At 41.5% G+C, this 23551-nt stretch overlaps 1 protein-coding gene across 2 annotated transcripts in view; it reads left to right on the plus strand.

Annotated features, from left to right (window-relative positions):
• The first annotated feature begins 11862 nt into the window (after window positions 1–11862).
• Window positions 11863–23551, plus strand: part of LOC100341882 (phospholipid scramblase 1) — a 31985-nt gene continuing 20296 nt past the window's right edge. The window contains exons 1-2 of one of the 2 annotated variants that reach the window (XM_008266303.5): window positions 11863–12090; window positions 19783–19808. In XM_008266303.5, coding sequence (XP_008264525.3) covers window positions 19796–19808 — 13 coding nt within the window. In that variant the 5' untranslated portion in view covers window positions 11863–12090; window positions 19783–19795. The remainder of the gene's footprint in view (window positions 12091–19782; window positions 19809–23551) is intronic. The other variant, XM_089331083.1, reaches the window with a different exon arrangement.

Consider the following 23551-nt stretch of genomic DNA (forward strand, 5'->3'; position numbering starts at 1 on the left):
TCAAAGTTACAGAATGAGAGAGAAGGAGCTAGAGAAAGAGAAATCTTTGATCCTCTGGTTTACTCCCCAAAAGGCCTCAATGTCCAGAGCTGGCCCAGTCCAAAGCCAGGAGCCAGGATCTTCCTTTGGGTCTCCTTCATGAGTCCAGGGTCCCAGGGACTTGGGCCATCTTTCACTGCTTTCCCAAGTGCTTTAGCAGGGAACTGGATTGGAAGCGGATCAGCCGGGACTTGAACCAGTGCCCTTCTGGGATGTCAGCACCACAGGCCGTGTCTTTAGTCACTGTGCCACAGGTCTGGCCCAGAAAATTTGTTTTCAATTTGCAAATATTGAGCTCAATGGACTTATGATTAAGCATTGAAAACTTGGGGTTTCATCATATCCTCAAGATTAGTGATCCTGATGTTTGCTTACAAGTAAGCTTTGTTAGCAGAAATTATAGTTGTTTAAAAAAAATCTAGGCAGTTCCAAGATGGCAGAGAAGGGAAGGAGCTTACTGATCTAGCCCAGAAGAAGATAATTTAAAAAGAAATGGAGAGGGGCCGGCACTGTGGTGCAGCAGGTTAATGCTCTGCTCTGAAGCACCAGCATCACATATGGCCACTGGTTCGAGACTTGGCTGTTCCACTTCTGATCCAGTTCTCTGCTATGGCCTGGGAAAGCAGGAGAAGATGGCACCAAGTCCTTGGCTCCTAGTTTCAGATTGGCACAGTTCTGGCCATTGCTGCCAATTTGGGAGTGAACCATCAGATGGAAGACCTCTCTCTGCCTCTCCTCTCTCTGTGTAACTCTCATTTTCAAATAAATAAATAAATAAATAAATATTAAAGAAAAAAGGGGGAGAGAGTATAGTCTCAAGGAAGTGTTAGGGAGAAAACAGCAGAGAACATGTAACTGCTGCACCAGCTCATGTCTCACCTGGAAACCAGTTCAGAAATCAATTCTGACTCTGGTGGGGAGAACTAACAGGAGGCTAGGAGCTTGTGACTGTGTAAGGCTTCCATACCAGGACTGTGAAAAAATGAGGGTGTGTGGGAGGATACACGGTGTGGCTAGGACTTTGGGCAGTCTCAGTGGGGACTCCACAAGCTTGGAGTTTCCTGGTTACCTGGTGAGATACATTGTTGGAGAATCTGAACTTACACTGAGGACTGCACAGATCCTTTGTGTTTTCCTTGGGATAGAGTGGATGAATATTTTACCCACTGAAGCTCGTTCTCAGGCACTGGTCTCAATTGAGGAGAGGAGCTCAGCTGAGCATAATATACTTCCCTTCTGATTAAAAATAGAGAGAGATTTACCATGCCAAACCTGGGTGTGTCACCTTAGGCATGCCCTTAACCCTGGAGAACTGAACAGAGCTCTCCAACCACACCCACTACAAGCCACTAGAAATTCACTGAAAGCAGACAGTCCACTTATCTACAGAGTCATAGTACAAAGATAAAAGCCACCACAGGGAAGGAAGGAAGGAAGGAAGGAAGGAAGGAAGGAAGGAAGGAAGGAAGGCAGACACAAACAAGTATCTCCACAAATGCCAAGCAACAATTGCACCAATTCAAGAAACAAGAATAAGGAAGATAACATGACACCCCCAAAAGAATACAAGAATTCAGTACTAGATTGTGAAGACAATGAGATAGCAGAAATGCAAAACATGGGATTAAAAAATTGATTATAAGATTACATAGAAGTAATCAGAAGCAAATGCATGAACTACTGAAATCTGTACAGGACATGAAATAAAATTTCTTCCATGAAATTGAAATCTTAAAGAGAAATAAAAATGAAATGAAGAATTCAATAGAACAAATAAAAATGCAGTTGAGAGCCTTAACAAATTAGTGAAGCAGAAGAAAGAACATCAGACTTAGAAGACAAAGCACAGGGAAATATACAGACAAAGAAAAAACAAGAGGAGGAAATTAGAAAACTAAAAAACACTGTTTGGAATCTACAGAATACTATAAAAAGACCCAAAATATGGGTTCTAGGAGCTTCTGAAGGCATGGAAAGAGAGAAAGTATTAGAAGGCCTTTTTAGTGAAATAGCAGAAAGCTTCCTTGGTTTGGAGAAACAAAGTGACATTCAAGTACAGGAATAACACGGAACTCCTAATAGACATGACCAGAAAAGATCCTCAACACAACAAATTGTAATCAAACTCACCACAGTAAAAGATAAGGAGAAGATTCTAACATGTACATGAGAGAAACACCAGATTACTTTCAGAGGCTCTCCATTTAGACTCACAGTGGACTTCTCATCAGAAACCTTATAGTCCAAATCTTAAGAGGAAAAAAAAAACCTGTCATCCCAGAATATTACACCCTGCAAAGCTCTCATTTCTGAATGAAGTCAAATAAAGACCTTCCATAACAAACAGAAATTGAAAGAATTTGTCAACACCTGTCCAGACCTATAAAAGACGTTTAAGGATGTGTTGCACACAGAAACACAGAAACATCACTACGAAAGAAGGTAAAGGAAGAAAATCACTCAGTAAAAATTCAAAGGAAATTCAAAGTAAAAAATAGGAATATTTTTTGGAAAAACGGCAGGACAGAGTCATTACTTATCACTAGTCACCTTGAATGTAAATGGCCTCAATTCCCCAGTTAAAAGACACAGACTGGCTGAATGAATTAAAAAACAAAACCCATCTATTTGCTGCCTACAAGAAACACATCTCACCAACAAAGATGCATGGAGACTGAAAGTGAAAGGTTGGAAAAAGATATTCCATACCATTAGAAACCAAAAAAGAGCTGGTATAACCATCTTAATATCAGACAAAATAAACTTTAACACAAAAACTGTTAAAAGAGACAAAAAATGGCACTATATAGGGATTAAGGGGTTAATGCAACAGGAAGATGCAACTATTATATGTACCTAATTACAGGGCATCGGGCTATTTAAAAGAAATTTTAAGGGACTTAAAAGGAGACTTAGACTCCAATACAATACCATTGGGGGAATTCAATACTCCTCTTTCAGCAGTGTACAGATCAACAAAACAGAAAATCAACAAGGAAACAGCAGATTTAATTGACACTATAGACCAAATGGACCTAACAGATATCCACAGAACTTTTCATCCTACAGTTGCAGAGTACATATCCTTCTCAGCAGTGCATGGAACTTTCTCTGGGATTGACCACATACTACACCATAAAGCAAGTCTCAGCAAATTCAAAAAAATCGAAATCATACCATTCATTGTCTTGGACCACAATGGAATGAAGCTGAAAATCAGCAACTCAGGAATCTCTAGAGCATATGCTCTAAACATGGAGACTGAACAACATGCTCCTGAATGAACAATGGGTCCTAGAAGAAATCAAGAGAGAAAGCAAAACATTTCTGGAAAAAAAAATGAAAATACCAACACAACATATCAAAACTTATGGGATACAGCAAAAGCAGTGTTAAAATGTTAATAGCAATAGCTACCTAAATCAATAAATTAGAAAGGCATCAAATAAATGAGCTGTCAATCTATCTCAATGATCTAGAAAAACAACAGCAAGGCAAACCCAAAAATAGCAGGAGAAAATAAATAGTTAAAATTAGAGAAAAAATCAACAAAATTGAATCAAAAAATAATACAGGCCGGCGCCGCTGCTCACTAGGCTAATCCTCCACCTTGTGGCACCAGCACACCGGGTTCTAATCCCGGTCAGGGCACCGGATTCTGTCCCAGTTGCCCCTCTTCCAGGACAGCTCTCTGCTGTGGCCAGGGAGTGCAGTGGAGGATGGCCCAAGTGCTTGGGCCCTGCACCCCATGGGAGACCAGGATAAGTACCTGGCTCCTGCCATCGGATCAGCGCGGTGCGCCAGCCACAGTGCACCAACCACGGTGGCCATTGGAGGGTGAACCAACGGCAAAGGAAGACCTTTCTCTCTGTCTCTCTCTCTCACTGTCCACTCTGCCTGTCAAAAAAAATAAAAAAAATTAAAAAAAAATAAAGAAAAATAAAAAAATACAAAAGATCAGCAAAACGAAGATGGTTTTTTGGAAAAAATAAACAAAATTGACACACCATTGGCCCAATTAACCTAAAAAAGGAGAAAGAAGACCCAACTCAATAAAATTAGAGATGAAAAAGGAAATGTGACAATAGACACCACAGAAATAAAAAGAATTATCAGAAATTACTACAAAGAACCGTATGCCAACAAACTGTGAAACCTAGAAGAACTGGATAGATTCCTGGTCACATACAACCTACCTAAATTGAGCCATGAAGACACAGAAAAACTAAACAGACCCATAACTGAGACATAAATTGAATCAGTAATAAAGGCCCTCCCAACAAAGAAAAGCCCAGGACCGGATGGATTCACTGCTGAATTCTACCAGACATTTAAAGAAGAACTAACTCCAATTCTTCTCAGGTTATTCAAAACATTTGAAAGAGAGAGAATCCTCCCAAATTCTTTCTACAAAGCCAGCATCACCTCCATTCCTAAACCTGAAAAAGATTCAGCAAAGAAAGAGAATTACAGACCAATTTCCCTGATGAATATAGACATAAAAATCCTCAATAAATTTCTGGCCAATTGAATCCAACAATACATCAGAAATATCATCCACCTAGACCAAATGAGATTTATCTCTAGTATTCAGGGAAGGTTCAACATTTGCAAATCAATCAGTGTGATACACCACATTAACAAACTGCTGAACAAAAACCATCAAATTATTAGAGCACATTGAAGAAACCCTGTAAGAGATTGGCACAGGCAAAGACTTCTTGGAAAAGACCCCAGAGGCATGGTCAGCCAAATCCAAAATTAACAAGTGGGATTATATCAAATATAGAAGTTTCTGTATGCAAAATAAACAGTCAAGAAAGTGAAGAGGCAATCAACATAATGGGAGAAATTATTTGCAAACTATGCAACTGATAAAGGATTAATAACCAGAATCTACAAAGAGACTAAGACTCCCCACAACAACAAAGCAAAAAAAAAAAAAAAAAAAAAAAAAAAAAAAAAAAAAACCAAGTTAAGAGATGTGCAAAGGACTTAAACAGACATTTTTCAAAAGAGGAAATCCAAATGGCCAACAAACACATGAAAAAATGTTTAGGATCACTAGCCATCAGGGAAATGCAAATCAAAACCACAATGAGGTTTCAGCTCACCCTGGTTAGAATGGCTTTCATACAGAAATCAACAAAGAACAAATGCTGGCAAAGATGTGGGGAAAACAGTACACTAATTCACTCTTGGTGGGAACACAAACTGGTAAAGCCACTATGGAAGACAATTTGAAGATACCTCAGAAATCTGAATGTAGTCTTACCAAAGGACTTAGCCATCCCACTCCTTGGAATTTATCCAAGGGAAATTAAATCAGCAAAAAAGAGCTATCTGTACCTCCATGTTTATTGCAGCTCAATTCATAATAGCTAGACGTGGAATCAACCTAAATGCACACCAATGGAAGACTGGATAAAGAAATTATGAGATATGTACTCTATGGAATACCACACAGCACAGCAGTAAAAATTAAAAAAATAAAAAAAAAACAAAATCCAGTCATTTTCAACAAAATGGATGAATCTGGAAAACATCATGCTTAGTGAAAAAACCAGTCCCAAAGGGACTAATATCATATGTTCTCTCTGATCTGTGACAACTAACAGAGCACCTAAAAGGAATCCTGTACAAGTAAAATTGACACTACGAGAAGCAATGACTTGATCAGCCCTTGTTTTGACTGTCAAAGAACAGTTTATTATTTTATTTTTTTACTATTTTATTTTTCTACTTAATAGCATTGGTTGAACTCTTTACTTCACACTATTATTCATAGGTGTTTAAATCCAACTGAAAATAGTTCCCAGTGAGAAATGAGATTGGGAATACCAATGGGAGGAGATGTACAGTTCATCACACATTCCCATGGACTTACTCCTAAAGGTAAATCTAAAAACTTGCCATGGGACTCCAAATCCCATTAAGGTGGGTGGTACTAATGCCATCTTACATGTTAAAGTGATCATTTTACGTATATAACTGATCATATAGATAGGAATAAGTGTCAAAGGAATCACATAAATAAGATCAAGTGTCTGGTAATAACAATAGATAGAATTAAAAAGGAGGGAATGATCCAACATGGGAAGCAGGCCACACAGCAGACTCATAGAATGACAAATGCCCTGAACAGCACTCTGACCTCAGAATCAGCCCTTAAGGCATTTAGATCTGGGTGAAAAGCCCATGAGAGCATTTCAGGCTTGGAAAGCCAAGACACTGTGGCAAAAAATGATCTACATGAAGGATCTCTGTGAGTGAGACCCCAGTGGAAAGAAGGGGCCACCAAAGAAGGAGTTACTTTTCTCTGAAGAGGGGGAAAGAACTTCCGCTTTGCTTAGGGCCCTGTCTAAATACTGATAGAGTTTGTGGATTCAAAAGCTTCCATAGCCTTGGCAACTCATGATAAGAGCCTCGGATGATCACTGACATCATTAATAAGAGTGTCCACTGTTAAATCAACAACAGGAGTCACTGTGCACTTACTCCCAGTGTAGGATCTCTGTCCTTAATGAGTTGTACTATGAGAATTAACAATGAAACTTTACTTTTATAAATTAAATACTTTATACTTTCTGTCTATGTGGGTGCAAACTGTTGAAATCTTTACTTATTATGCAGTTGGTCTTCCGTATACAAAGATAATTTAAAATGAAACTTAATGAAGAATGGGATAGGAGAAGGAGTAGGAGATAGGATGGGAGTGGGGGTGAGGGTGGGTATGGGAGGAAGAACCACTATATATCTAAAGCTGTCCCTATGAAATTTGTGTTTATTAAATAAAAGGTAAAAAAATTCTAAACATCTCATCTATATTTCTTTCCCTTCTCTTTTACTCTTCAAACCATTGAAATACTATTTCACTGGAGTTCCAATGAAATTTAACTTCGTAAGATTAGTAAATACAGGGGCTGGCATTGTGGCATAGAAGGTTAAGCCTCCTCCTCCAATGCTTTCATCCCATATGGGTGCTGATTCAAGATCCTGATGTTCTGCTTCTTATTCAGCTCCCTGCTACCGCACCTGGGAAATCAGCAGAAGGTGGCTCAAGTGCCTAGGCCTCTATACCTACGTGGGAGGCCAGGGATAAGTGCAGGGCTCCTGGTTTCAGCCTGACCCACTGCAAGCTGTTGCAGTCATTTGGGGAGTGAATCAGTAGATGAAAGATATCTCTCACTCTCTCTCCCCCCCACTCTCTCTAATTCTGCTTTTCAAATAAATAATAAATAAATCATTTAAAAATGATTGGTGAAGGCCTTTTGATTATGTGTACCAGGCTATTAAAATATTTGACTGAAAGGAAGAAAAGTCTATTCAAAAGTATTTTTGTGCCTAGATTTTCTGGCCTTTAATTTTCTTTAAAGATTTATTCATTTATGTTGTTTGAGAGGCAGAGTGACAGATAGGGAGGGAAAGACAAAGAGAAAAAGATATATTCCATCTTTTGGTTCACTTCCCAAAAGGCAACCATAGCTGGGGCTGGGCCAAGTCAAATCCAGGAGCCAAGAACTCCATCCAAGTCTCATATGGGGAGCATGGAAACAGGTATTCGAGGACCTTCTGCTACTTCCCCAGGCACACTGGTAGGGAGCTGTATTGGAAACAGAACAGAACCAACACTCTGATATGGCATTCTGGTGTCTCAAGTGGTAGCTTAACTCCCTAGACCACACTGCCAACCCCTGGCCTTTTCTTTTAAAGCTGATAATGACTGCTTCTCAAGGTTGTCATTTGTCTGTTCTCTATATAAGTAGACACCTTAGGTCCTAAACACGACCATATTATTTTAATTTGTTGGCTCATATTTTGAATGAGTAATAATTGCTTGACTTTTGCACAGTGAATAACTGAACGAGCAAAACCCATCAAGTGTTGCCAGATCCAACTAAAGCTACAAATAGTAAACCTCATAGAAAGATGGAGCCCCATGTCCCTTTCCAGGCCAAACTGATGTCACAGCATGCCTACTTCTTCACTGCTGGCTGAAAAAAAAAGCCTTTCCTTTCTCTCTCCTACCTAAAGAAGAAAGTGTGAACTACATTAGTATGTTCTGAAACTGTGCAGTGAAAACTGAGCTTCTTTGTAACCGAATGGCATCCACTTCAGATTGTAGCATGCAATTGTGGCATAAGACCTGATTAGTTACCTCCTTTCCCTTAAAAACTGAGGAAATGAATTGTATAATGAGAAGACATGTGGGAACATTCCTTCATTGTTTTTATAAGCCAACAAAAGAACATGACACTATGACCCAAGTATCAGGACTTGCTCATCAAGCCTCTCTGTCTTTTACCTGTTTTCTGCTGGTAACACTTTTGTTCACTTCCTCATTACAGTTCCTAATGTCTTAGTCACAGGAAAATCACCATTGTGGTTTTTGTTTGGTTGGTTGGTTGTTGGTTGGTTGTTTTTTGTTTTGTTTTTTTTTGTTTTTTTTTTTTTTTGTTTTTTTTGTTTTTTTTTTTTTTTTGACAGGCAGAGTGGACAGTGAGAGAGAGAGACAGAGAGGAAGGTCTTCCTTTTGCCGTTGGTTCACCCTCCAATGGCTGCCGCGGCCGGTGCGCTGCGGCCAGTGCACCACGCTGATCCGAAGCTGGGAGCCAGGTGCTTCTCCTGGTCTCCCATAGGGTGCAGGGCCCAAGCACTTGGGCCATCCTCCACTGCACTCCCTGGCCACAACAGAGAGCTGGCCTGGAAGAGGGGCAACTGGGACAGAATCCGGCGCCCCGACCGGGACTAGAACCCGGTGTGCTGGTGCCGCAAGGCGGAGGATTAGCCTATTGAGCCGCGGCGCCGGCCACCATGTGTGTTTTTACAATCTGTCTTTGTCCTCCCTTTCAATATCCTTCTGGTAAACAGTACAGAACAGTACAGTTCATGATCTTTAACCATGAATATCCCATATTTGACGCACTCTTCATGCTGGAATATTTCAGTAGCATAATTCTGTTAACATGAGTTTCATTACTGGGATATTATTGGCTCACCACTAAGACAGAACAGGAACATTTAACAACCTATTAGTTGTTCCCAGTGTGATGTAACCATACTCTACCCCAAACCTCCTTCTGCAATCCCCATCTAAATGTGTACACTATCCATTGCCCAAAATGGAAACATTCATAAGATAATTATCTTACTCTTCTGTCCTGCAAATCAAATCCATCACCCAGTACTAATTATTCTTAATTTTTGCTAAAATTTATTTATTTGTTTGCTTTGAGAGGCAGAGAGAGACATACAGACACACAGTGTCTCCCATCTGCTGATTGACTCTCCAAAAGTACACAAAGCCTGTGTCGCTCCCCCATTCGCGGAGGAACGACACCGGACCCTGCACTGTTCTTTATGCCCGGCCCTTCCCGGGTTTGCTGCTGTTCCCCCACTCACGGAGGAACGACGCCGTCCGGGGTTAGCTGCCGGCACCCCCCACCGCTTTCCCCACTTCCGCGAAGGAGCGGCACACCGCCGGCCAGCTCTCGGGTTCCTCAGATGTTCCCCTCAGATGTTCCTGGTGCATGTTGTCTCTCTCCTCCTTTATAGTCCTCTTCCGCCAATCCATGCTCTGCTACCCACACGCCGAGCACGCTGCTCTCCTCCAATCAGGAGCAGGATCAGCTCCTGCAGCTTATCAGTCAAATTGGCAAGGCAGCTGCGTAGAAGCTGTTTACTCCTCCCCAGCACCATATTGTGGGAGAGCAGATGCATAGAATAAGTCTTAATTCCAGTAACTTAGTCTAGTCTCAGTTGCTCCCCACAGCCTGGGGCTGGGACAGGCTGAAATTGGGATCTGGGAATCCAATCTGAGTCTTGCATAACTACTTCAGTCATCACCAGATGCCTCCCAGGGTGCACATCGGCAAGAAGCTAAAATCAGGAGCAGAGCCAGAACTTACAGCCAGGAATTCTGATATGGGATGTGGGCATTTCAACAGTAATTGTAACCAGTGGGCCAAATGCCTACCATTTTTTGCAAATTTTGAATGCTTGAGATGAATTCTCTCCTTTCTAATTTTACTATATACCATCTCACTATGATAGTCCAGGATGGCATTAGTTTGGGCTTAAATGTCACTAAAATGATCTCTTAACTGTTTATTTCACTTATCCTACAAATCACACTTCATATTGTAACTAACCTTTCTAAAACAAGAGCCTAATATTGTGTTTCTTCTATTTAAAATCATATCACATTTTAATCCATCCTCCAAAATAAAATATAATTTCTTTTCATTGTACATGCCTTATGTAAATGGCTCTTTCATCACCTTTCTAGAGTTGACCACTTTGGGTATTTCCAGCTACTACAACATATTATCCAATAGATGGATCTATTTGTCCCTAACATGCCCATCAAGGTGGGATTTCTGGTTCCTGATAGGTTTTTTAAAAATTTTTTTTCCCATGTTGTACATTAGGGTAGAGAAATCCTTGTGCATTGTAGCTCTTCCATCCCTCAACTTCATCACCTTCTGCATCAAGCCAATGGAAAGGCACTAATGAAGTGAAGGTTCACCAACTTCTTAAGAACCTTGTATTGGAAGTCACACCTATATTTCTTCTAAGTGCTATTAGCTGGAATTCTGTTCTGTGACCATTCCTTTTTTTTTTTTTTTTTTTTTTTGGACAGGCAAAGTGGACAGTGAGAGAGAGGGAGAGAGAGAAGGTCTTCCTTTTCCATTGGTTCACCCCCCAGTGGCCACTGCAGCCAGTGCGCTGTGGCCAGCGCACTGTGCTGATCCGAAGGCAGGAGCCAGGTGCTTCTCCTGGTCTCCCGTGCGGGTGCAGGGCCCAAGCTCTTGGGCCATCCTCCACTGCACTCCCTGGCCACAACAGAGAGCTGGACTGGAAGAGAAGGGACCGGGAGAGAATCCGGCGCCCCGACCGGGACTAGAACCCGGGGTGCCGGCTCCGCAGGCGGAGGATTAGCCTAGTAAGCCACGGCGCTGGCTGTGGCCATTCCTAAATGTGTGGAAATACAGTGCTAGGCTAGACAGCCACTTTTCCGTAATGATTTTATTCCATGGAAGAGGGAATACAAACTTTGGTCAACAGTTAATGATCTCTGCAGCAAAATGAGGAATTCCTGTCAACTCCATAGCTGTTTGTTCTCACACTGCACTCACACTTAACTATTTGTATTCTTCAAATGTACTGTTCCTTCCTTTTGCATAGATGGATGCCTTTTGCCCATGGAGATCCTCTACTCATCTTTCACAACTCAGCTGCAGAATCTTTTATGGCAGGGCAGTATTGTGGCACACCTCTTCTTTTGGGGTCAGCATCCCATGTGCTGGGTAGAGTTCTGTCTCCCCCACTTCTGATCCAGCCTCCTGCTAGTGCTCCTGGGAATGCAGTGGATGATGGCTCCAGTGCTTAGACCCCTGTTACCCACCTGGGAGACCCGGGGTTGGAGTTCCTTTCTCCTAGATTCACAGACCTGGTTGTTGTGGCTATTTGGGGCATAAACCAGAGGATGAAAGTTCTGTCTCTCCCTTTCTGTGTACTCTGCCTTTGAAATAAATAAATCTTCAAAACCAGAATCTTTTACTGCAGAAACCTATCACTGAACTCTTCGTTGTAAATTAATATTTGACAAGAGCAAGACAGCAGGAGAGGAAGGATATGGTAGAGTAAATTAACTTTGACTCACCCTTTTTTTCACCCTAAGCTTCAGGCCATTCCTGCCCCTTGAAAGAACCTGGGTGACAGACATCAGGGCAAAGTAGAATCAGTTCCCCAGAGGGGAACTCACCAGGCGCTCTGCCCCGGTTAATGACTCTCTGGAGCCAGAGGGTGTTAAAGTCTCAGCTTATCCCTGCCTTCAGGCGTAGGATAAACTCCTTGGGAGCCTCTTGCAGAGTGGGTGGGGCTGAGTGGGCGTGGTGGTAGCTCCGCATAGCCCCAGGGACTTTCCCGGAGTCCTCGCGGAAGCCAGGCTGCGAAGTTCCAGGGTATATATAGGATCGGGGAAGCCTAACAGAGAGGCCTCTGCGCCAAGCTCACCGGGAGGCTCGTTCCCTGCAGACACCGGGAGAGGTAGGGAATGGGCTGCTGGGCCGCCGCGGGCCTCTCTAGCACCTGGATGGTTGTTAGCCCGGCTGCCACACTGGAGCGGGAGGCATCCTTGTTGCCTCCCTCCTGGCTTGTGGACCGACCTACATGAAGGGGGCGGCTTGTGGGGGACAGGAACGGAGTGCGTGAGGTTGTATTTGCTCAGAGGTGGAGGTTGGGGCAGGTAGAAGGGAGGAGTCAGGAAGCGACCCTGGAAGGGGAGCAGAGACTCAGCTAGGGGCCACCTCCGGTGCAGCAATGCCCCTGGCCCGCCCTAGAATCATCCCAAAAACAAGATGTGTCCTACCTGGAAACAGCGATTTTTCTGCTTTTCCAAGAGGCTGCGCAGCTCAGAGAGCTACCCCTATCCTGGCCAGAAGCTGCCCTCAGGGCTGTAGGCCAACATAGTGGAGCTTTTAGGAGAGCCTGCTGGCTGCCATTTAAGTTGTGAGGGTGACTTCTAAGTGAGACTGGAACCCAGATCTATGCTAGGTACCCGAGAGTGCCAGAGAAACGGGAGATACAGCACAGGGCCTGCGACTGTCAACTCCATAGCATGACTGCAGGCCATGCATCTACCGCTTCCCAACTGCGGAATCTGAATCAGTTCCCTTGTCTTCCTTCCTTGCTGCCTCTCTGAAATTGTGTAACTTATAGTAAAAGAATTACAAACAGTATTACATGTGCTAGGAAAAGAGTTGCAGCTTGGTGCTTCCTCACACGGGGCACCAAAATGTTAGGAAAAGAGGCGCAGAATAGAGAGGAGGCAGTGTACGAATTTACAGCCAGACCGAATTTATTCAGAGAAAATAAATCAATAGAGGTGGGTGACCAACTGCTTGCATGCACACTGATGAAACTTGAGGTAGAAGGCCCCCACTCCCAGGGGCTGGGCCTTTTTATATTTTAGGAGGGATGGGGATGGGGGTGCGGTAAGGAGCAGCAGGTGGAGGGGAATTCCTAGAACTGGTCTTTCAGGTCTTCAGAGCCACAGTTCTTTCAGGTGACTGGGGGTTGTGGAGTATGAAGACAATAGGGTGTGAGATCCAATTGAGATTCAAGGGCAGGGAATGCATTCCAAAGTTTATCTCCTTTGGGCAATGAGGGAGAATGCCTGAGGCTTATGTCCTTGTTCCATTGCCGTGTATTAATGTCCTGTTGGTCTAGCAGGGACTGGCACTGTAGAAAGCACTGTATGAAAGTTGGCTTTTATTCATGTAAACATATAACAAAGTCTCTGCTTCTCCAAGCACACTATCTCCAAGCACAATAACTTTCACCTAATGCCACCCCGACATTTACATCAGTTGTAGAATTTTGGAGGATGAACAAATGGCGCCACAGCTCACTAGGCTAATCCTCCGCCTGCAGCGCCGGCACTCTGGGTTCTAGTCCTGGTCGGGGCACCAGATTCTGTCCTGGTTGCTCCTCTTTCAGTCCAGCTCTCTGCTGTGGCCCGGGAAGGCAGTGGAGGATGGCCCAGGTGCTTGGGTCCCTGCACCCCATGGGAGACCAGGAGAAACACCTGGCTCTTGCCTTCGGATCAGCACGGTGTGCCGGCCACAGTGAACCAATGGGAAAGGAAGACCTTTCTCTCTGACTCTCTCTCTCTCTCTCTCACTGTCCACTCTGCCTGTCAAAAAAAAAAAAAAAAGAAAAAAAAGAAAAGAAAAGAAAATGAAGAGAGAGCTGATTTGATTTCTGCAGTTGGATAGAAAAACAGTGGGCCGGCGCCGCGGCTCACTAGGCTAATCCTCCGCCTAGCGGCGCCGGCACACTGGGTTCTAGTCCCGGTCAGGGCGCCGGATTCTGTCCCGGTTACCCCTCTTCCAGGCCAGCTCTCTGCTGTGGCCAGGGAGTGCAGTGGAGGATGGCCCAGGTGCTTGGGCCCTGCACCCCATGGGATACCAGGAAAGCACCTGGCTCCTGGCTCCTGCCATCGGATCAGCGCGGTGCGCCGGCCGCAGCGCGCCGGCTGCGGCGGTCATTGGAGGGTGAACCAACGGCAAAGGAAGACCTTTCTCTCTGTCTCTCTCTCTCACTGTCCACTCTGCCTGTCAAAAAAAAAAAAAAACAGTAGATAAGGTAGCTGGATTGCAGACCAAGCAGCCTTCAGATCTGTAAGGGGCTTAGAGCAGAGGTGAGGAGACAATAACCGAGGGAGGACCCCCCTCAGCACCTCCCTGTGAAGTAGGCGGGCATACAGGTGAAAACTGATCAGATTTGTGAACTGGAAGACCACGCCCCTGTGTGACCTCAAGCTCCTACCTGATGCCTTTGCCACGCCCCTGTGTGGCCTCATTCCCCTACCTGGCCACACCGGGGTGCCCACCAGCCAATCAGGTTAATTAACCACTCCCCTTTGGAGTGGGTTAAAAGCCTAGGGCACAGTGTGCCCACCCGGTTCTTCCCTGGCCTCTTGCCAGGACAGGGCTTGTTGTAGCCCTGCGCCTCTAGGGCGCATGGCCTTCGGGCCATGTGCTTTAGGCTTCCTGGCCTAGATGCTCATCCAGGTGGCTGGTTCCTGGTGCTCGGTATGAACCCCCATTCACTTCTCTCTTCTAAGTAAAGCTCTCACTCTCCTAAGCATCTTTCTCACTAAATAAAAGCTTAAAACGTACCATGCTGCCTCGTTTATCTGTGCTGGTATTTAGGATTCTTCTCTAAATAATAGGCAAGAACCCTCTTGGGCTTATTAATATCGGGGATTTAGTAATCAGCCTGTGGTGAAATTGTAAGGCACCCCAAATTCCGGTAGCACACATGGCACCCCAGATAGCATTTCTAGGGAACTTTAAGGGGCCACATTTTAGATTTTACGTGTCCTCACCTCTGAGGGCATCCCCCTCTTCTGCACTGTAACCTTAGAGAGCTTTCCTTTCTAGAATGATCCAGGTTCCCTCAGCCTCAGGACTTCTACCTGTGAGGCCTGCTCTGTCCCTAATGCACTGTTCACCCCCCCCCCCCCCCCACACACACACACACTTCCATGGATTACTTGGCTGTGGATGTCCTTCAGGTCTCATTCTGACTTTCCTGCCTCCCTGTAAGTCAGTGGCCTAATAATCCTTTCTTAAAGCACCATCAGCTTTATTCCTGGAGCTTGATGTGTTTTTCATAATGGATTTCATTGTCTGTCTCCCCTAGTGCCAAGGTATAGTGCTTTGGTGCCTGGTATTGGATCTTGACTATCATACACCTTCTTTCAAAAAACATCCTTTGAGAGCTGCACACACTTTACACTAAGTCAATATTTAAATAAGCAGTGTTTATAATGCATATGTATAGTATATACACAGAATCTGTGGCAGGAACATGAATAGAGCTAAACTTAAAAACCAAAACACTTAATTACTATTAATAATGTTAGCGATGAGAGACGGAAGAAACGAAGCGGCACTGGAGACTTTCAGAAGGAAAGGCACACAGTTTATCATGCCTTCAGACTTGACAAGACTTCTGTCCCAAGTGTCAAGCCCCAACTTTTGGCTCTCCCTTGTTTTTATGCCTAAAATCAGGAACTTTACAGTGACAGGGTGATTCCATATCTCTCAGCATATAGAGATAAACAGTTCAAGCATGTATTGGGCTTTATGCAAAAGCACCCTAAATCCAGGAATCGCTGACAGGTGTGTGATTAAACAGTAAAGCAAAATACTCCTAAAAAGTCCCTGAGCAGACAGTCCTTGGCCACAGACTGTTTGTCTAAGCTGGCAGGCACAGGTATGGGGGCCCCGGTCCTAGTAATGGGCATCATGCCCTGTTAATGCTAACATGTAGAAGTCTGTCAGAGATGAAATCTCCTATCACAGGCAGGATTAGCAGGATACAACCCTCAGCAAGCCTCCAACAGTGATAGTTCTGTGTTTCTCATTTGTCAAATTTACAAGAGTAAATGAATTCACACTATTAGGTCTGGAATAGTTCTGGGTTCTGGTCTTTCATAACCCCAGAAAGGAGAGATGGAAAAAGGAGAGAGAGATCGACCTCAACAGAGACAGGTTGCTTTATTGGAAGCAAAGAGATTTTATCTTTATTGACTTAGTTTGCTCATTTATGAGAAAGAAAGAAAAGACACTTAAATTGATAATGGAATTCTATATTATCAGGAAAGGCCTTTCTGGACTAATAATCAAATGAGAACAGCTGACTTAGAGATTAATTTTTGTATCTTTTGTCTCATTGACTTACTTGTTAGTCTTATGGAAAATTTGGCTGCTACCATCCCTGTTGGTCTCAGTTGATGTAGTATCTACATTTTTATTCAAAGCTTTCTATGAAACACTATCAAGATTGGTTCTAAGCATATTTGTTTTTGTTTTCTTGAGCTTGAAACACAGAAGTGAATTTTTATAGGAAGAGACCCTGTTGCAAGGTGTTTGCTCTTATAGATGGCTTCTGTCATCTGACCTCCCTCATGTATGCCCCAGGTTTGAAACATTCCACTTTGCCCCACTTATTTGTGTGAATGCATTTGGTCCTCCCTGGTAACTTTTACAAACATGAAAGTTCATAGTCAGAATTGTAGCATAGTGGGTTAAGCCTCTGCCTGCAATGCTGGCATCCTGTATAAGTGCTTGTTTGGGTCCTGGCTGCTCTACTGATCCACTTCCCTGCCAACAGCCTGAGGAAGGCAGTAGGGGATGGCCCAGGTGTTAGGGACCCTGCCACCAACATAGGAGACCCAGATGAAGCTCCTGGCTCCTGGCTTCAGCTTGGTCCAACCCTGGCTGTTGCAGCCACCTGGGGAGTGAATCAGAGGATGAAGAATGTCTCTCCTCTCTTTGTAACTCTTTCAAATAAATAAATAGAAATCTTTAAAAAACAAAGAAAGTTCAATCAGTAAATTATTTTCTTTTTTAGATGTTGGCAAAACCTTTTTAAATGCACAAAACTTGCCTACAAACCCAACTTGAATATCATGGAGATTATTTGATTTGTGACTCACTTCTGTAACTGTTCTGTGTTCTTGTCCTACTCTCAATTCTTTCCCCTCCACTACCACCCTCAGCCTAGTATCTCTTTATCATTTATTTGTAGGAAATTAAGGACCTAGAATTCTTTTGATTGTTTTTATAATAGAGTTTTGCTGAAAATAATGAATTAACTGTATCCTTTTCTTGGAACTTGAGAAGAATGTGTGAACTGGTTTTTAGTGAATGTGTGGAGGGGGTAGGTAAGATTTATTCTTAGGCAATAAACAAGTAAATTCAAATAAATGTCACAAATCCAGTGCATGCCTATTTTATAGGCATTGCACTTTTAAAAAGATTTATTTATTTATTTGAAAGTTAGAGTTACACAGAGAGAGAAGGAGAGGCAGGGAGAGAGAGGTCTTCCATGCACTGGTTCACTCCCCAGTTGGCTGCAAAGACTGGAGCTGCGCTGATCTGAAGCCAGCAGCTTCTCCCGGGTCTCCCACGCGGGTGCAGCAGCCCAAGGACTTGGGCCGTCTTCCCAGGCCATAGCAGAGAGCTGGATAGGAAGTGGAGCAGACGGGACTTGAACTGGTGGTCATATGGGATACCGGCACTGCAGGCAGCTGCTTTACCAGCTACGCTAGAGCACTGGCTCCAGTATTGCATTTTTAGTATCTTCAAAATTAAGTATGCTTCAATATTGAGTCCTAGATTTTATATCAACATTTTTTTGAGAGCAATAAGATGCAAATTTCAGTGCCCCAAGAGATGGACCAGAACAAAGGCATTAGAATGTAAATCATGAAACTTTAACTGGAAATGTCCTCCTACTGTTTATCTGTCTTTGCTCTGGTTGTCCAGTTTACAGCTATTCCATAGCTCAGATTAGCAATGGGGACTCATGATTTTTGATAGAATGACTTTAACAGTGTTGAACTTATATTTTCATGGTATGTAATGTCCTAACATTCTCCAGGGCATTCATTTAACAAAATTAAAGAAAAGTATGAAGTAATCAGATTACATTTTGAAGTTCTGTGTTTTTCTGGCATAGTCTTGATTTCAAAGGTATTACTCAGTGATTTTATTACAAACTCTTTTTTTCTTTTGATATAAACTATGATTTTCTCTTCCCGTGAAATATTTCTCAAATTTTTAATGAGACTTGTGGAAACCATTGCTTAAATGTTATCATGTTAAGTTAATTAAGTAATTAATCCAACAAAGATCCCCCCAGTTATTTCCACAGTGGAGTGACTTATGTCTTGGATTAGACCTATTCTAGAAAACCAATCAATTGTAACAGTGAATGAGAGCATAGTCAGGGAAGGCATCTACTTGATAGATGACTGTATTCACCTGGCATGCAGTGCTTTTTCCTAGTTATCATAGATGCAGGTTCAAGGATCGCTTACCTTTTTGTGCCAGATCTTATGACACACCATTTTCAATGCTTGAGATATTATGTAATTTCAATTCTTGAGATATTAGGTAATAAAATTTAAAAGTCTACAGTAAAACAAAGACCCCGATTTTGTTCTGCAATAGTTTTGCAGGTAGGTATTTTTCTCCACTAATTTATATCTAAAACTCAAAATTGTGTGGCCAAGTAGGAAAAAAACATGCAAGTACAAGCAAATGGGCATCGTTTAGGATCTGCTTCATTTCCATTCCTTGGATTTCTATGCAAGGAGGAGATGAACTCTAACAATGGGAAAGGTAAATATTGTGTGTTTACTGTAGTTGGTACTCATTGGGCAATGGTTTGGAAACTTACAGCATTCCACACTTAAAGGTTTCCAGCTGTTCCTAATATTATGCGACTTGTTAGTTTATAAATTCCCTTTCTTTCTACTATGTCCTTTATTTTTGGCTTGTGCTGAACATTCCAAATTAGCAACTAAACTCTTAAAACAAATATTAAAAAAAATCAAAACAAATACTTTCCATCTTTGATGCATAAATTTTCAATAAGACACTATGAATTAATTTTTTTCAATTAAGTTGCTTATTTGTAAAAACTATAAAATCTTGCATGAATTTTTCACTTAGATATTATTTAGAATTTGTCTTAAGTATTAAGTAGTGAGTTTGATATAGTATGTAACATGATAATGACTGAAAAAATAGTTCTTTAGGGGCCCAGCACTGTGGCTCAGTGGGTTAAGCCGCCACCTATAGTGCTGGCATCCCTTATGGGCCCCAGTGTGAGTCCCAGTTGTTCCACATCTGAGCCAGTTTCCTGCTAATGTGCCTGGGAAGCCAGTAGAAGATGGCCCAGGTGCTTGGACCCCTACCACCAATGTAGGAGACCTTGAAGAAGCTCCAGGATAATTGCAAGAGTGTGACTGATAGACTTCTAGGTTCTCCTGCTGGACCGTTCCAGAAGCCCAGCCTGGAAGCTGGGAGCTTGAACAGCTCTTGCAGGTTGTGTATGTTGTGAAAGCTGCAATTTTTATTTGGTTACCATTTGGGATCTTAGGCTCACAGTGCTCTTTCATGGCTTTCTGCCTCATTTGACCCTTTCTCCAATGGCTTTTGGCTATGTCCATCATTGTGGGCTGACCAATCACTTCTTAAGTACAGCAGGGGAAGACATCAAATCAAAAGGGTTTTAATGACCAGATGATGCTGTACAAGGGGAATAAAGAGGAACAATCCATGAGTGTGATTGAATAGTTTTAGAATATCTGGTTTCAACAGTTGTATTTGACCTTTAGCTATAAACAACATATTAATATGAAGTTTTCTTTTTCAGAACTATTTTTAACATGGACAAACCAAGTAAGTAATTTATTTTAAGTGCTTACTTTCTAACATATACTATTAAATCTATTGTTAAGTTGTTGTTTGTTTGTTTTGTTTTTTTTTGAATTCTTTATTTTATTTTTTTTTTATCTTTTATTTAATGAATATAAATTTCCAAAGTACGACTTATGGATTACAATGGCTTCCCCCCCCATACCGTCCCTCCCACCCACAACCCTCCCCTTTCCCACTCCCTCTCCCCTTCCATTCACATCAAGATTCATTTTCGATTATCTTAATATACAGAAGATCAGCTTAGTATACATTAAGTAAGGATTTCATAAGTTGTTGTTTGTTTTAATGTTTCACTCAATTTCTGAAAATGCGTGATTTGCTTTGTGTTGGTCATAGCCAGAATCCAATGTCTAGCTCAGAATTTTAACAATTGAGATGTACATAAATATATCTTCTACTACCAATAATCTTTCATTAAAATATAAAAAAAACTTCAGGGAAAGCTAAGAAATTTAGACCCCTTGGGAAACATTTTGAATAATTTATATGATGCTTTATCCAAAACAACCTTTCCTTGCCTCTGTGCATTTCATGTACATGAAAATAATTCAATTTATACTAGTTAAAATATAATAGACTTAATATGCCAATTCATTTTGGTGGCTACTGTGTGTCAAACCACTTATTGAGATGCTTGCATCCCTTACTGGAGTGCCAGTTCCAGCTATTCTGCTTCGCATTTGGTTTCCTGATAATGGCCTTAGAAAGCAACTAATAATGGTCCAAGCCTGTGGGTCTGTGACACCCTCATGGGAGACCTAAATGGAGTTCCAGGGTCCTAGCTTTGACCAAGTCTAGCTCTGACTATTGAAGGCATTTAGGGGAATAAACCAGTGGGTGGAAGATCTCTCTCTCTCTCTCTGCTTCTCAAGTAAATAAATAAATTTTAAACACTTGATACATACCTTGTATCATAATATTCATGTACGTACTGATAAATAGATATCATTCATTGCTTTCTGTTTATTTCTCTCAAGAAAATTTAAAATAATATGGATATTTATCAAGCATGTAATGAAAGATTTATCTTACTGAAATTTTAAGATTCTGAAGAGAATAACACTACATATTGGGAAAAATACATCAAAAACCAAATCCTGTTTTCCTGAAACGATCTTTATTCTGTTGACTTTTGCTGAGTTAGCAAAATGTGTGTGTGTGTGTGTGTGAGAGAGAGAGAGAGAGAGAGAGAGAGACTACAATGACAGCCTTGCTAAATATTTTAGATAACTTTCTGGGCCAGATACCTTGCTTTTCCATGTAAAGTTTTATGGTTTTCTCTCAATGATTTCTGTATTGATTTAATTTGTTTAGAAAATTCAAAGACTTTTAAATGTTAATTTATGTACAAGTAAGCTTTTTTAGTTGTTATCAGCTTTAAGTTGCTTCAGTTCAATTTAGAAAGATTCAAATATCCATGGCTGTAATCACTGTTTACTGTACAGTTCTCTCTATATAATTGCATGTGTGTCCATGTATATATATACTTAATAGTAATAAAAGATGTATATGAATGTGCATAAAATATGTACATATGTATATTTAAGAGAGAATTAAAAATATCTTCAAGACAGTGTGGTAACCTTATGATGTTTTTTTTTGTTTGCTTTAAAGGATAAAATTTTGTTGCACTGTTTGCTTAACGTTTTTTCTTTATTAGATGCTGAAAAGGTAAACATTAACTAAGGCTACCTGTTATACCACAGATTCCAAGTTAATGGGGTGTTACTTCCTATACAAAGAGCAATGTTGGTGATAGCAAAATCCTGTTGCTTTCATGAAGACATTTTGGAGGGATCTGGGTACTCTCCTACTAGCAGACACTGAATAAATGTAGTGCTAAAGGCATTCAGGTAGTAGTCAGTAGACTACTTAAAAACTTTATTTTAAAGCAATTCACTGCTATTTTAAAGAGTTTTTTTTTTTTTTTTTTGGTTTCTTATGAATTCTCTTTCACTACCCTTGGTTGCTTTTAAAGATTTATTCCATTGAACACTGCACCCAGCAGTCAGCCTTCTCTCTCTTTCTCTCTTTTTTTTGTCTAAAACTGATATTCATAAGATCTGGTGGAATTGCTTTGCAGTATTACATTAAACTATTGTGGACTGACTTTTATTTATTTCTATTATTAAAAAAATTTCTCAGATTTGAAGTACAGTTTACAATGTAAGGATTTTTTTTATTTATTTGAAAGGCAGTGACAGAGAATAAAGAGAGAAAGAGAGACAGAGAGGGAAAGATCTTCCAATCTACTGGTTCACTCTCCAAATGCCTACAACAATCAGAACAAAGCCAGGCCAAAACCAGGATCTCAAAATTCCTTCTGGGTCTCCCATGTGAGTAGCAGGGTCCCAAGTAGTTGAACCATCATCTGCTGCCTCCCAGGTGCTTTAGAAAGGAGCTGGATTGGAAGGGTAGAATAGGAATGACTTGAAGTTGGCAGTCCTGTATGAGATATGCATGTCCCTAACTGGGTCTTAACTCACTAGGCCACAAGACCAATGCCTATAATACAAATTTTTAATTTTATACTTAGTATCTTAAATTTCTAAATGTCAGGACTTTTAGTTCAGAAGACACCATTGTTCCACACTTAGAAGTAAAATATCAAGAGTCAACCTTTGGATCTACCTCAACTGCTGAAATACAGAGGGTACTGAAAACTGACCAGCTGGTATTTTGTGAGTGAATCCTTGGCATCAGTGAATCAAGACACACAAGGATTTTAGGAAATAGTCCTGTGATTTTCATTCGCTGTTTGCAGTTGCATTTCTAAGTACAGAAACCAGCCTGTAGTACATATGCCCTTTGGTTTACTCGACAGCTGCCCATTCACTTATCTCTTTGTATTATTTCCTCTTGGAATTCCTGAAACCAGGATCATTACTCTATTAACAGAATCCTGAAATCTGATTATAAACTCCTGGTTTCTTGAATCTCTGCTTTGGGAGGGGTGGCGTGGGGTGTACATGTCTGTATTTTCTATTATTCAAATAATTGTGACTGTTAACAGTAGCAAAATAAGACATGTTAGTTAAGGGCAGATTTTTCAGTCATATTTAAAATGTTTCCTTGAGATTTGTTTTGAAGTTCATCCTGTTGTTTCCAATCCAGGCTTTATAAGATTTATTTATTTGAATGACAGTGGGACAGAAAGAGGGAGAAAGATTTCTGTATGGTGGTTCACTCCCTAAATGGCTGCAACAGCCACGTCTTGGCCAGGCAGAAGCCGGGAGTCAGAAACTTCATCCCATTCTCCCATGTGGGTGGCAGGAGCCCATGGACTTGGGTCATCTTCTTGTGCCTTCCCAGGCACATTAGCAGGGAGCTATATCAGAAGCAGAACAGTGAAGACTCCAACCAGCACTCTGATATAGGATTCCAATGTCACTGGCTGGGGCTTAACCCCCTGTACCACAATGCCGGTCCCATTTGTGAGGTACTTCTCCTATGAATTTAAATAATATTATGGAATGCATTCTGCTGAAGTTATATTATATAACCAACTGATTGGAGAAAAAGACAAAGTGGGTTACAGTCCTGCCTTCCTGATAAAACACATGATTAAATTCATGGAGTGACTTGTGAAAGTGCATAACAGAAATGCATACAGAAGTTGTAACATATTGAACATTTGGCCAATATATTATCTTGTGCTTGTGTCATGAATCTGTAATTCAAAAAGATTATTTTAATCTATATTA

Source organism: Oryctolagus cuniculus, chromosome 4 (genome assembly GCF_051225735.1).
Source record: "Oryctolagus cuniculus isolate XC-2025 breed Fujian yellow rabbit chromosome 4, ASM5122573v1, whole genome shotgun sequence".
Classification (NCBI taxonomy): domain Eukaryota; kingdom Metazoa; phylum Chordata; class Mammalia; order Lagomorpha; family Leporidae; genus Oryctolagus; species Oryctolagus cuniculus.